General features: G+C 47.1%; 1 protein-coding gene across 1 annotated transcript in view; it reads left to right on the top strand.

Annotated features, from left to right (window-relative positions):
• Nucleotides 1–1,816: 1,816 nt before the first annotated feature.
• The window catches only part of LOC116952270 (uncharacterized), a 41,766-nt gene continuing 27,965 nt past the window's right edge, over nt 1,817–15,617 (top strand). The window contains exons 1-3 of the mRNA XM_032971466.2: nt 1,817–2,202; nt 12,840–12,977; nt 13,775–13,861. Of these exons, the coding sequence (XP_032827357.1) occupies nt 2,095–2,202; nt 12,840–12,977; nt 13,775–13,861 (333 nt within the window). The 5' untranslated portion in view covers nt 1,817–2,094. The remainder of the gene's footprint in view (nt 2,203–12,839; nt 12,978–13,774; nt 13,862–15,617) is intronic.

Here is a 15,617-nt window from a genome sequence, read left to right as displayed (position 1 = left end):
GTGTGGCCATTCCGTGTATTAGACCACCGGTCCCGAAAATAGTCGAGAGCGCGTGGCCATACCAGTGGGCAACAGGGACTCCGACGCAACAGCTCTCGTTGTTAATGGGCCAGTCAATGTTACAGATGTTGGATTTCATTCAATGCAATCGTTTTCCCGTGCTCATTATTCAGGCTCATAATGGCGTGGCGCTAAGCTGAACAGCAATGGTTAGCGCATTGCACTATATTAACATAGGCAACCTGAGTTCAATATCAGGCCGTGGCTAATACAATTGTAACTTTCTGACTCGCAACTTGACTGGACATCTGTGAAAAATAGCTCATTGGATTCCTCCAGGATAAATAAACATTCTTATTCTGATGTCAGATGTAATTCATAATAAAGGTTTTTGGGTTAGATCGCGTTATTTATAAATGTGTCGTAACCCTCCACCACCCGACACGGCCAATCAGCAAAAAAGTGTCACGTTGACAAAAGACAAATAGTTCACTACTTTAGCCCACCGGTGTGTTGAAGAGTGAATGCACAACATTTACAGTTTGAGTACGTTTCGCTGGTAATTACATCCAGCATCAGATGTAATATTGCATACCGGTCCTGTGGTTGGCCTTTCCCATACCTCACCACACCTGCCCAGCGTGGTGAAGTAGGGTCAAAACAACCCCCTCCCCATGGCTGATATAGCACGGTGAGTCCTTCATCCAGCAGTGCATTGACAAAACGCTGCGTTTACACTTGGTGTAGTTCTAGATTTGAAGCTTTCGTGACTGCAAGGATTCATACTCTTTGGTTTTTCGGTAAAGTCACGTAGGTAAAATAAAGTTTTAAATAAAAAAACAACTAAATTAAATCACGACGTTTCGGAGGCAACACAAGCTTCCGTCTTCAGGTGGAACAGTCACAGCAAGATAGCTGCATCATTTTACCTACGTGACTTTACCGAAAAAAAAACAAAGAGTAATTGGTGTAGTGTTTAACATATTGACAGCACTCTACACATGATCAATGTTAATTTGCTGTCTACTGGGTTGGATGGTTAGACCACATTTATTACGGACCCCAGTTGATAACAGCACATATATAATCAGATCATATGCAGGATTTTATGAGCAGAACATCAAGCTTCTACCACACAATGAGATTAGTAAGTCGGAGTAGCACTTAAATTACATTCTACGATCCGACAGGTACGATGGCCGTGACAGTCAAACCCATGGCATCGCTGGGTAATCGTGCACATTATATGGCTTGTTGATGGATGATAATGTTGATGATTCAGAGCACGTGGGCAGTCTCAATCTAACACTAGGGTGGGTTAAAGGCACAGCCGTACAAATTCTTGCTCACGCCATTTGAGGGAGCCGTATGAAAATAGCTAATTTCTTCCATGCCGCGCTGTTAAGAAGCGCCATTGTCCGAAACGTCGGCTATGATAAATTTTTAGCTTTTAAGGTAACATACAGTGTTATTGAAGAATATGTGGGAATGTGTGTTTGTATCCATGCTATATCGTCGATACATCATCATTGCATGTATCATGATGATGGGATGATGATGCATGACGGTGATGTCTAAGATACGCTATTAACGCTTATTATTGTAAGTACTCCTGTAAGGTTCAGACGTTTCCATTGCAGCGAGGTGGTACATAAATAGCATCATCGCCCTCTCACCTGGGCGAAGCCTCCGGATTGAATCCCACTCAACCTGTTGCTCTTGTATCGATACACAATGAGCTCATCACACTGCTCTCGACCAATCAGCGCTTGAGGCATATTTTTTGGGGGGTAGGGCGAGAGGGGGCTGTCTCACACCTATTGGCTGATCACCAAGCACCAGGTGAGACAATGAGAAGATCCCACAGTTACTGTAGCTCCATACACGTATGAGCATGGGCTGTGTCGAGACTCATTACATCATAGTACACTGCGAGTGTGTGTTGAACTTCTTTTGCACCTTACGTAGCCAACCGCGCTAACCGGAGGTGCTGTGTTGGGCTGTCTGTAGCTGTGTTAGTGTCGGGGTTGGTTGTAGGGTAGCTGTATTACTGCTGTGTGTTAAGTGTCAGGGTGGGCTGTGCAAGGCACTGTGATGACTTCTGTCGCAAATGGCACGAAGAAGTGGACTAACAAAGGCTGTCAGCTGCTCTCAGCCGAAGAGAACCGAGCTCTATTTGATGTCTTGGGACACAAGTGTGTGGTGAGTAGTGGACCGCATCTGCACGCACACACACAGATTCCTTCAGGTAGCCTTGACACACTATTGGGGAAAGTGCTGTTAGCGAGCACCTATGAAGTCCGGTACTTAACACGAGGGAGTAGGTGACAAGCACCACGCCCGGCCGAATTTATCTCTCCAGTAGCGATGTTGAAACACCGCACCAGGTACTCTGTTTGAAGCTGAGTTGACCTAGGGGAGGCCCAGGACCGGTTCAGATAATTGCCACTGGTGTTGGCCGTGAGCGGGAATCGAACCCGGGTAGCCAGGTTCATAGCGCAGCGCGCTAATCGTTACACTACCGCTCCCCACTGGTCAACTACCACACTTCAGGTCACACCAACACTCGCTCACCATGACCGAAGGTCACAATAAACTCAACTATTCACTCATTCACTCACACAAGTAAATCACGCAATAACCCATCTACTCGCCTATCCACTCATTCACTCATAAAGTTACTAACTCAATTGCTCGCTCACCTACTCACCCATCCACTCACTACGACACTGCAGGCCACCTTATAGTCTTTGGTTCTTTCGGTAAAGTCACGTAGTTAGAAATAAAATCAAACAAATCACGACGTTTCGATCGCAACACAAGCGGTCGTCATCAGGCAAAAAGTTGTGATTTATTTTATTTTTAACTACGTGACTTTACCGAAAGAACCAAAGAGTATGGATTCCTGCAGTCACGAAAGCTTCAAATCAAGAGGTCACCTTATATTTGTAATCCCTTCCTCGAACTGTTCCACTCTGGAAATGAAGTTCTGATTCTGGAATTCCCTACTACCATCATCGTCGTCTCGTTCCCTCCCCACCAATCTTTTACAACAATACTGCAATAACCCCGTTCAATTCTTGATACGTGTTAGACTCGCATCACTTCACAACTTGGATAATAGTGCCGTTTGTTCCTGGGCGCTTGACGATTTGGGCCTGTGCCACTCACTGCAGCGATGTAATGACATGTCATTTTACCTAGTTGAACAATCGTACAATAATACTGTACTTGTCAAACAGCTCATGCCACGTGGATGACGACTTAACATCACGCACTGCTATACTTTTAAATATGATTTACATAATCTCTTTTTCCGACATTCCTAGCATGCAAATCACTCTGTTAGCTGCCCGTGGGGACGGGATATTTGCGAGAGCTTAGCATGGGACCAGTCATTAAAGTTCTGGTGATTATTGTGAGGAATATCATTTTACTTCTGAACTCGGACCCATGTCTAACAGGGAGGGTCCTTGCCCATAATAAACATCGAGCAGTGCACCAGTATTGGTTCAAGCGAGTAAGCCTGCTGATGAGACACGGAATCTGAATGCGGCTGAAAATGTCCTCTTTCAAAAGGTCGTGTGGCTGATGGTATGTGTAAAAACAAAACTTTTATTTTGTTATGCTTGGTTATCGTATTATTTATATTCTCCACGTTGACGCTCACAATTAAATTGTGGTAATGCGCCACCGTGGTATTTCAACGCCGGTCGTGCTGAGAGAAACCAGGCCCCCACCATGGGAATATGGAATTTCCACCACAGGCTTAGGGCTGCCAAAAAGTAACTGTCCACCCCGTGACTTGGGGCGTGGAGTCGCCTCGATCACTTGTAACACTCTGTGAACACTACAGTTTAAGTTGGGCTTTGAACACGAGTGCTTTATATGGCACTGCTGAGCCCATGACAAAGTAAACTATTTTTTTATTTTACCAGGTAAATCCCACCGAGTTATATAGCTCTTTTTCCGAATCGACCTGGCCAGAAATGATAGCTCAACAACGTGGCTTATCATGTGGAAATTACTCTAAATGCATGTTTCTAAATGCGGAGGGAAAAACCGGAGGGCCCGGGGAAAAAAATCCACGCGACCACGGGGAGAGAGACACGCAGACTCAAATTTTGCAGGCGCCAGGGTCGGGATCGAACACACGAACTCCTCCATACCGGGCGGCGTGGTTAACATCTCGCCATCATCCGTTCTGGAATGTAATCACGGTGTGAGGGAATGTGACTAATGCAACCCTCGTTCTCTACACTTGGTCAGATGAAGCTCTCTTTCTGGCCAGATCATTGTGGAATGGGCCTCGTTTCTTCCAGTGGATCTGATCTAGTGATGTCAATTCCACATTGGTATGACAGTCGAAGCATTTATATCTGCAGAGTAAGCTCTCGGGTTCCATAAATTAGATGAGCCGATAATGTCTCCTTCACGAATCCATTTGTCCAGGTTAAAATCATAAAGTATTACACAGACATATTCTATGGGTATTTCGGTAAAGCCACGTAGATATAAAAATAATATAAAAAATATCACGACGTTTCGATCACAACACAAGCAATCGTCTTCAGGTGAGAAGACGATTGCTTGATATTTTTTTACCGAAAGACCCATAGAATATGTATTCCTGCAGTCACGAAAGCTTTAAGGCAAGATATTACACAGACAACCAATCGACCTTCCGGGAGTGCACAATTTCAGCAGTTTACTATTTGTTAACTATTTGTCTTTTGTAAACGTGACACGTTTTTTTACTGTTTTGCCGTGTCGGGTGGTGGAGGGATACAACACAATTTAAGCAGAATTGATTCAGTCCAAGCAAGCTCTGCTCGTTTTAAATCAATGCTGCTGAAATTATGAGCTGTGTAAAATATATATGTAAGAACCCATGAGTTGTGTGAAGAAAAACTTTTCTTTTTATGTGGAGAGCCATATCTGTGGAGGAAGAGGTCGGTTTTGTAAATTACATTCTGCACAGGGGGACGCTCGTGGTTATCCTGAGTGGTGTGCTATGGAGTGCACCTAGCCTAGCACAAGCCTCGTGGTGACGTTACCGCCACTTCGTGGCGGATGGTAGTTGATGTGTGGAGTTTGGGTCTGAAAACAAATATCCAACATTATGGTCCTAAAACATCACATATCCGGAAATGTAGAAATGCAAAACTGGCCCCGAATGACACTCGCTATCCACAGCAAACACATAACAGCCTTCCTAAACCCACCAGTGAGATGAGAGCCTCCCCACGCCATAAATTCACCACGCTGGTCAGTACGGGTTTAACGACTGGATGCCTGATTCACAAATTCGAAGGAGGCATCATTTACAGCAGCAATACGACGCCCCGCTACTCGTGACGCAATCTCCTGTGGCTCATCGACAATCTCGATATAGAATCACATCTGCTGCTCGATATCATCAGCCGTACGGAGAAGTGCGAGTTAATGAAGGGATGGAGGAGGGGTAGGGGGCTGGCACCAGTTCAAATATCTCTTGCCACCGATGTTAGCCGTAGCCGGAATATAACTCGGGTCACAGCAGGCTCATCACAGCCCCCAGCTGCCCCCACTCGCTGGGTGGTTGTTTTGAAGTGATGCTGTGCAGTGCTACGGTTATTTCCTCTTGTATCCCTATTGACAGTTCATACTCTCAATGGGCTGTTACTCTGAGCTGTTTTGTGATTTACGCGGATGGGGAGAGAAGTGAAAACCTCTCTGGCAGCTGGCAACTGGAAACATGTGGCAGGAATTAATTTGTGCCGAGATCTGGTGACGTCATGTTCAGAGTTGTTGCTGTAAACCCCACGGTTCTAATAATAAACCGAGGCTGGGCTGATAGAGACGTCTTGGAGTGTGTCTCCAGTTGTGGCCGGTGGAGACTCGAGTCCGGGTCGAATCCTTGTGCTTGGAAGTGTTTTGTGAGCTCCTTTCGGTAAACGAGTGCTATGGAAAGTGCTTGACTTTACGTGACATGGAGAAGTACCATCACCCGAAACGTCACCCGTTGTATTTAAGGCCACGCTGTATTGTCATTGACAAATACTGTCGAGGTTTTGTTGTTAAATGTACTTGTGTATCACTGCCAATCAGTGGCGTAGTAACTACATAATATAATTATTAGCTCAGGTGGTGACAATCGGTCAGATGAGGCTCCAATATTTGGTTTGTCTCTTACGGTCGCCAAATGTTACTGCTCTAATTAAAATAAAAGGTGGAACGTAAATGAAAAGATTTGCATGAAAAAAGTGCTTGTTCTTTTACACTGTTGAAAACAAACCTCATGGTGGTTGTCAACGAGGCCTCTACTCGTAGATTTGGCCACCAGGGGGGTAAGGTACCCCCTGCCCCCACGCTCGTTAGGCGACCGCTGCCAACGCAGCAACAGCATCACCAGACAGAATCTGTTCAATTTTGTCGAAGCCGATTATTTTTTGGTGAGAGACGCTACCTCTTTGGTTAGCTCCCTCTGTGCTGTGAAGAAGGGCCATCGCCCGAAACGTCGCCAGTTATAGACTTTTTCACTTAAGGCCACGCAGTGTTGTTTGTGGGACGAGAAGGGGGGTGCTACGGAACTCGTCTGTCCGGTCCGGCTCCGGGAGCGCCCTCCACCCAGGGTGCAGAGACAGGCGTCACCGCATTCCGACTCGGTTCATCAGCATTCGCATCGCCAGGGTAACATTCAACTCGCGATGCTCTCATCCATGATGGTCGAGATTAAATTATACAACGTAGGCAAAAGATACAATAGAATTGCCCCCGTCATGGAATGTGGCATTTCCTTCTCTGCCTCATTGTAGACCAACAGCAGATGAGACCCACTCCAGAAGTCCCACTACTGCATAGGCTCTACTGCTTGGAGTTTTTTTTTCCCCACCTCCTTGAGCTTTTGTTCCGTACCTCGTTTTCTACTCACATCCACTCGTGTCTCTCTCTGCATCCTCCCACCTGTCTCCCTCTACTCATATTCTGCCTACACCGGTGGCATCTCCACAACTCCGGTAATCTCTGGGTCTCTGTGTTAGTCGGGGTGTCTGTGTGTGCAGCTATGGGTTTGTGTGTGCGTCTATGGGTATATGTGTGTGTATCTATGGGTCTGTGTGTGGAGAGCGGTAGTGTATTGGTTAGCGCGCTGCGCTACGAACCCAACGACCCAAGTTCAAATCCCACTCACAGCCAACACCCCCTAGGTCGACTCGGCCTCAAATTAATACTTGTTGAGGTGTGTAAACATCACCACTAGGGAGACAAAGGCGGCCGGGCGTGGTGTGCCGTTCCGGCCTTCTTAGGTGCTTGCTAACAGCACTTGCCCCAGCAGTCTGTTATAGCTATATGGCGGATCTTTGTCTTTTGTCTGCGTAAGTCTATGGATCTCAGTCTGAGTCTGTGGATCTCTGGATAAGGAAATGGAGCTCTGTGTTATGGTCCGAGTCTCTGTGCGAGTCTGAGTCTCTCAAAGTCTATGGGTCTCTAATCTCTTAAGGCTTTCTAATTGTTTTTTTTATGTCTTTTCTCAACACAGGCCCAAACCATCTTAACTGAACTTGCCTTACCAACTAAATTATTTCTGTAACTTCCCAATGCACCTCCTTTCCCTTAGACACATTCCCAACACCCCCTCGCCCTCATTCCCCAAATCTCCTAACCTAATATTACCAACATCCTCCTAACCTGATATTCCTAACGTCCTTGTCATGCTTCCATTGGCAGCATCTCCCAGATCCATCGTCCCTAACCCAAGGGATGATGGGCGGAGTTCACCCTCGACCAAGACTTGAACCTGTGACCTTGCAATGGGAGAGTCGAGAGCTCTACAGTCACTTAACAGAGTGGTGATGTTCATCATGTTCATCATCACCACTCTGTTGAATGAGAAATCACGAATGCCATCAACGTGGCAACCGAACATCGGTCATCAATCTTCCAGTCTCCAGAGCAACAGTGCAAATCACACCAACGGCCATGTTTAAGGCCAAACAACGTGCCAGATAGGTCCCGGGACAAGGATCCTCTAACAGAACATTGAGGGACTCTCCCAGGCAAAGTGCGAGTATCTCGTGATCATAATAAACACACGTAACATTGATGTCCTGACACTCCAAGAAACACGTCTTGGATACACTACATGCCAATCGCTCCCACATCCATGGATACAACCTCACAACAAGCCACTACCACCCGAAATATGGCTTGGCCATATACGTGAAGAACATCATCGCATAGTTATATGACTTCCCATCATCTCAAAAAGAAGCCAGCTACACCACCAGCATCAAGATAGGGGAGCTGCATATCACCAATGTGTATAAAGCCCCTAATCCAAAATGGCCAAAGCCAGGACTCTCAAGCAGGCAAATCCCAGCCCTCTACGTTGGTGACTTTAACAATCACCATACTATGTGGGGCTATGCAGTCGATCAGGTCGACTTTGAAGACCTCACTGACTGGATGTCCGCTGAATATCTGCACCTGGTTTTGGATCCCAAGCAGCAAAAAACTTTTCCACTCTGCCCGCTGGCAACGCGACTACAACCCGAAACTCACCATCATTACCAAAAGTCAAAGTGGGAGCACACTTCAAGCATCACGCAAAATACTTCATAGGCCCATCATCACCCACATCAGCATTGAATCCCCGTGATTCTGTCAAAACGGTTATCAAGGTGGAACCTGGTCAAAGCTGACAAGGACCACTATAAGGAGGCTGTAGAGAGAGTGGTGAATCGAATTCCCGCAACACCAGAATGCTGTCACCGTTTTGTTGTCCTCCGTACTGGAGCCACAAAGAAGAGCATCCCCTGAGGCTTCCTGAGAGAATCCACTCTCTGTTGGACAAAAGAGACAGTACAAAAAGTTGGACAGCCCACAGGTTGCAAAGCCCCTGCTAGAGTATTCAGACTTAGCCAGACGCCAATGGTGGATTGTGAGTGCGTTGAAGGCCTGGAATTCACACACTCCAGCCACCATGTACAGTGAGGGAAAAAAGTATTTGATCCCCTCCTGATTTTGTACGTTTGCCCACTGACAAAGAAATGATCACTCATTGGTTTTTTCGGTAAAGTCATGTATGTAGAAATACCATAATATAAATTAGAATTAAATAAATCAATCACAAATAAAATAAATCAATCACGACGTTTCGACCGCAACACAAGCGATCTTCATCAGGTGTAAAAAACAAATAGCATATAGGGTGACATCAACGCAACACATAGAGAGCGTTAAACTGCACGGAGGTAAATAGAAGAAGATGAGAGGCGAGAATTCAACAAACCTAAGAAATATTTACGTGATGCAAAACCAGTTGGCCAACGACACAGTTAGACACTTGCCTGGTAGACCACGAATTTCAGAAGAGTGCTAAATTTCGTGTTCATCCTCTGGGTTGAACATACCAGCATAGACAGAGTGAACAAATACGAGGTATAAGAAAGCAGAAATACATATACAGGGACAAAAGAGGTAAGAAGAGGAAAGACGGACAGAGAAGTAAGAAAAAAGGGGCCAGAGTGATGAACAGACGGAGTGTCCCTGTATATGTATTTCTGCTTTATTATACCTCGTATTTGTTCACTCTGTCTATGCTGGTATCTTCAACCCAGAGGATGAACACGAAATTTAGCACTCTTCTGAAATTCGTGGTCTGCCAGGCAAGTGTCTAACTGTGTCGTTGGCCGACTGGTTTTGCATCACGTAAATTTTTCTTAGGTTTGTTGAATTATCGTCTCTCATCTTGTTGTATTTACCTCCGTGCAGTTTAACGCTCTCTATGTGTTGCGTTGATGTCACCCTATATGCTATTTGTTTTTTACACCTGATGAAGATTGCTTGTGTTGCAGTTGAAACGTCGTGATTGATTTATTTTATTTGTGATTTATTTATTTTATTTTAATTTTATGGTATTTCTACATACGTGACTTTACCGAAAAAAACAATGAGTAATTTATGCAGTCACGAAAGCTTTAATTCTTTATTAAAGAAATGATCAGTCTATAATTTTAATGGTAGGTTTATTTGAACAGTGACAGACAGCATAACAACAAAAACATCCAGAAAAACGCATGTCAAAAATATTATTAATTGATTTGCATTTTAATGAGGGAAATAAGCATTTGACCCCTCTGCATAACATGACTTAGTACTTGGTGGCAAAACCCTTGTTGGCAATCACAGAGGTCAGACGTTTCTTGTAGTTGGCACACATCTCAGGAGAGATTTTGTCCCACTCCTCTTTGCAGATCTTCTCCAAGTCATTAAGGTTTTGAGGCTGACGTTTGGCAATTCGAACCTTCAGCTCCCTCCACAGATGTTCTATGGGATTAATGTCTGGAGACTGGCTAGGCCACTCCAGGACCTTAATGTGCTTCTTCTTGAGCCACTCCTTTGTTGCCTTGGTCGTGTGTTTTGGGTCATTGTCATGCTGGAATAGCCATCCATGACCCATTTTCAATGCCCTGGCTGAGGGAAGGAGGTTCTCACCCAAGATTTGACGGTACATGGCCCCATCCATCGTCCCTTTGATGCGGTGAAGTTGTCCTGTCCCCTTAGCAGAAAAACACCCCCAAAGCATAATGTTTCCACCTCCATGTTTGGCGGTGGGGATGGTGTTTTTGGGGTCATAGGCAGCATTTCTCCTCCTCCAAAGACAGCAAGTTGAGTTTATGCCAAAGAGCTCCATTTTGGTCTCATCTAACCATAACACTTTCACCCAGTTGTCCTCTGAATCATTCAGATGTTCATTGGCAAACTTCAGACGGCCATGTATATGTGCTTTCTTGAGCAGGGGACCTTGCGGGCGCTGCAGGATTTCAGTCCTTCATGGTGTAGTGTCACCAATTGTTTTCTTGGTGACTATGGTCCCAGCTGCCTTGAGATCATTGACAAGATCCTCCCGTGTAGTTCTGGGCTGATTCCTCACCATTCTCATGATCATTGCAACTCCACGAGGTGAGATCTTACATGGAGCCCCAGACCGAGGGAGATTGACAGTTCTTTTGTGTTTCTTCCATTTGCGAATAATCGCACCAACTGTTGTCACCTTCTCACCAAGCTGCTTGGCAATGGTCTTGTAGCCCATTCCAGTCTTGTGTAGGTCTACAATCTTGTCCCTGACATCCTTGGAGAGCTCTTTGGTCTTGGCCATGGTGGAGAGTTTTGAATCTGATTGATTGATAGCTTCTGTGGGCAGGTGCTTTTTATACAGGTAACAAGCTGTGATTAGGAGCACTTCCTTTAAGAGTGCTCCTAATCTCAGCTCGTTACCTGTATAAAAGACATCTGGGAGCCAGAAATCTTTCTGATTGAGAGGGGGTCAAATACTTATTTCCCTCATTAAAATGCAAATCAATTTATAACATTTTTGACATGCGTTTTTCCGGATTTTTTTTGTTGTTATTCTGTCTCTCACTGTTCATATAAACCAATCATCAATATTATAGACTGATCATTTCTTTGTCAGTGGGCAAACGTACAAAATCAGCAGGGGATCAAATACTTTTTTCCCTCACTGTATGAGCCCTACTACGACACCTGGGTGCTGCCAATCCAACAGAATACCGGACCGCAAGAGTCCTGCCCAACTCTATAGCCTCCAAAGTAGTAGAGAACACAGGACCACTTGACAAAAACCTCAAGCGAGAGATCCATTGTCAATTACACCCACCCATTAGCCACAATGCTGCAACCCTCCGGGAAGTCCAGCAAATAGGGGAAAACAGTTGACTACCCATTCACCAGGACCTCAATATTGTCCCTCATCATTGTGTAGTAGTGTATGGAGACGGAGTCATAGTAGGAAGCAACACGTTTATTTTATATCTTTAACAACACTCACGAGGACTAACACGAAGGGGTAATGGCCCCTTCCACCCACAACCTGTGGAGGTACAGCCTCCGGGCTATCTATCCTAGCCACTGACCTACTCCTATAGCCCTCCGGCTGGCTGGAGCTAAGGCACCGGTGGGTCTCTGACCACTGTCCCGTCCAGACCCGGCCCTCAGAAGGACGTCGGGCTGAGGGAACCTCATGGTCCTAGCCTCTCGACCTCTGGCACCGCACTGAGCCCCAGCCCTCAGAAGGATGTCGGGGCTTGGGGTCCAGGGTTTCGTCTCCAGGTGGCTCCTCGACTTTGGCTTGAGGCGAACTGAGCTCTGCTCTCAGGAGCCCGCCTTTTATATGATTCCCCACCGAGGGGTGGGATTTTGATGGATCACAGATCCCCCACAGCCCCCTCCCCTCAGGAGGGGTTCTGGCCACAGGTAGTCCAACCTATCTGTGTTTGTTTATCCCGCTTTCTGCCTAGGGGCAGGGTTCTGGGGGGTCACACACACCACTCACAACACAGCCTCCACCCCTCAGGCGGGGTTTTGGTCAGGGTTATCAATGGCCCCGCTCTGGTAGGTACTGTGTTGCGTGTGTGTGTTTACAGAGTGACCACCACAATTGCTTGAAATCACGCAAGTCCTTTTGGACCCATGTGCTTAGCCTTCAACCATGCAAATTCAACCCCAATGAAGATTGAAGAGCTGAATGGAGTTAAAAATAACTCACAAACACCTTGTAAAAGACCTCATGCAGAATATCCCTAGTTTTGACTTTCCACGAAGCTCATGGTTCACCCTAAACCGCATCCGCACAGACCATGGCAGGTGCGGATACCTGATGCACAAATCATCATCATCATCACCACAAGGTACTACCAGTGGCTCGACGGCAATAGCATCATCGCTATCGGACCGTGGCAGTAAGCGTCTCACTGTGGTAAGTGGAGCCGAACCTATGCCCTGTGTCTTGATCCCCCTCCCTCCCCTGCCCCATCCTGCCCCCCCCCCCCCCCCCACAGACGCTGGCCTCGGCCGTGGTTCAGGTGTTTGTGGCGTGGCCAGGCGAACAGAGCTGGAGGAAGCGCCACTGCGGCGTGGCGTGCGTCGTGCGCGACAGCACCGTGCGCTCACACTTTATCCGCATCTACAGCATCCAGGTGCGGTGAGGGGCACCCCCATGCACCCTCACGCACTCCCACAAACCTCCATGCTCCCCACGCACCTCCACATACCTCCATGCACCTCCATACACCCCTACGACACACACCTCCACCCTCCCCCATGCTTCCCCACACTACCGCAAGCACCCCCATGCACCCCCATGCACTCCCACGCACCCCCACACGAGCAATGTAGCGCAGCTGTTGCGTGCTTGTGGCGATGTTGCTCATGTGCGACGACGGGGCTCATTTCCCATTATATTCGTTTGCATCAGTATGCCAATCCTCCTTTGGCCCCGCCTACTTACCCTTGGGTGACACCCACCTCAAACCTATATATAGCCTCTTGTTGCAACAGCCCTTTCTTGTTCAGCAGTTCTACAGCTGTATATTTCTACCTGATGACGATTGCTTGTGTTGCGATCGAAACGTCGTAATTTATCATTTATTTTTTCTACCTACGTGACTTTACCAAAAAAAAACAAAGAGTATAATATATAGTGTTGTTTATATTCTCCACAAAGGAGCTGCTGAATATTTAGAGGCACACATGGTACACAACCGTACAGAGACATGCTCTGCTGCACTGCAGAAGTGTAGGCAAGCTGACGGATAACATCACTGCGTGTGGAAAGGTCGGACTTGCGAACGTCTACAGCAAGTGACAGCTCCACCGCCACCACGACCACGCAGGGATGCGGCGCTGTGTGTGGGCAGTTAATTGGTCTGGGAGGATGCGTGACGGCGGGACGCGATGACGTAGTATTGAACCCACCAATGCATTCTCGTCTCAGGATCAGAAGACTCTGCTCGACCAGGAGCTCTACGCGGAGTTCACATACCGCACCCTAAGGCCGTACTTCCACTGCTTCGTGGCGGACGTGAGTAGCACGCAGCGCACTTGGCCCTCGACCCAGTCCACCGCTCACAGCAGCTCCCGCTCGAACAAGCTTAGAGGCACCAGTCTCGCCTACATGGTCCCCACACAGCCAGCGGTGGAAATTCCACGTTTCTATGGTGGGGGGGACGACAACAATGGTATTCCCCTGCCCACACTTCAAAAACGCCCACAAGCGTCCCGTATATCAGGACGCCTGCTCTAGCATACACGCCATTGTAGCAGCTCGACTGACCAGTACACTGCACTGGATGCTGCTGCCACGTGTGAAGTGGGAGAGAAATTTCCAGACGGCTGCTGCCAGTGAAGCTTCGGATAAATGCCACTCAGCTGGGACGGTGCTGGTTGTGGGTGTGACGAGGTTCAGAATAGGAATATTTATTGATATTGGAGTCATCCGATGAGCTATACATCTCTTTTCACAGATGTCCAGTAGGAGCAGGTCAGAACACTACAAAACAAACAATATAAACACACGATAGGAGTGCAAAGTATAGGAAAGGTAAAATAAATCACTTAAAAAGATATACATATATACAAATAAAACTGGACTATTTTTTCTTGCCAGGTAAGGCCCGCTGAGCTATTAGCTTTTTTTCAGAAGCGACCTGATCACAAATGATAGCTCAACAAAGTGGCTTATCAAGTGGAAATTTATCGCAGCTAATAATTTAGATGCATGTTTATAAATGTGGAGGGAAAAACCAGAGGACCCAGTGAAAAAAATCCACGCGACCAAGGGGAGAACATGCAAACTCCAAATATACAGCAGCAGGCGTCAGGGTTGGGATCGAACCCCCGAACCCCCACTGCATACCAGGCGAGGAAAATAACATCACGTCACGATGGCGCTGCACTGCGGTCAGTGGAGTGAGCGGTATAGCGAGGTATGTTGCTTGTCCAACAACAACAACAAGCTGTTTCATCATCTGTTCTAGTCATTTAAAGTTCCGATCAGAAGGCAAAGATACAACACCTGCACAACGAGGCGAGCTTCGTGACGTCGCTCTGACACTACATTGGCACTGCGTTGCATTTCTAGCGGAGAGCGCACTCCTCACGCCCGCGCCCACACCCGGGCCCAATTGCCGTGACAGCGGAGGGCGCCACCTCCATAAATTTATTAATCCCTTCTTGATATTCTTTTGCACCGAACAGAAGATTCCGTGCATTGCTGAACGCCGCATTCCATCGCCCACGCTGGCAGCAGCTCAACACAGAGAGAATGCGGTGTTGCATGTGGTGTGCATGAGTGTTTCAAGGCATAAATCACTGCAGCCGCGAATCTGTGCTGAAGCTGTGGAGCAAAGCCGCTGGCTGCAGAGCTCGGCGTGAACTGAGTGGACACGTGAGCCTGCGTGCAGCCCACTGGATAATGCAGAGGGGCATAGGTGATTGTGGATGGTGCATCGCAGAGACACCCATGTTCGATTGCTGGCTGCACTGCAACAATGAAAGTTGTTGCGGTTTTTTATTTCTCAGCACATGTGCATCATCAGCAGTGTACTCATGGTGATGATGATAGTGGTTATGGTGTGGTGGTGGTGACGGTATTGTGGTGATGGTATTGGTGCTCGTTACCGCATTGCGCTAACCGCAACCTCCAGCCCCACCATAACCACGATGATATGACCGTCACCATCTCCGTCATGAGCATCTCTGCCACCACTACTACTGTGACCACTAAAGACAAAGATTCCCCGTATAGTCTTGAACAGACTGTTGGTACAAGTGTCCTG

Source organism: Petromyzon marinus, chromosome 46, assembly GCF_048934315.1.
Source record: "Petromyzon marinus isolate PM22_M1 ecotype Great Lakes invasive population chromosome 46, UKy_Petmar_22M1.pri1.0, whole genome shotgun sequence".
NCBI lineage: Eukaryota > Metazoa > Chordata > Hyperoartia > Petromyzontiformes > Petromyzontidae > Petromyzon > Petromyzon marinus.
This window is presented reverse-complemented; position numbering and strand designations above follow the sequence as displayed.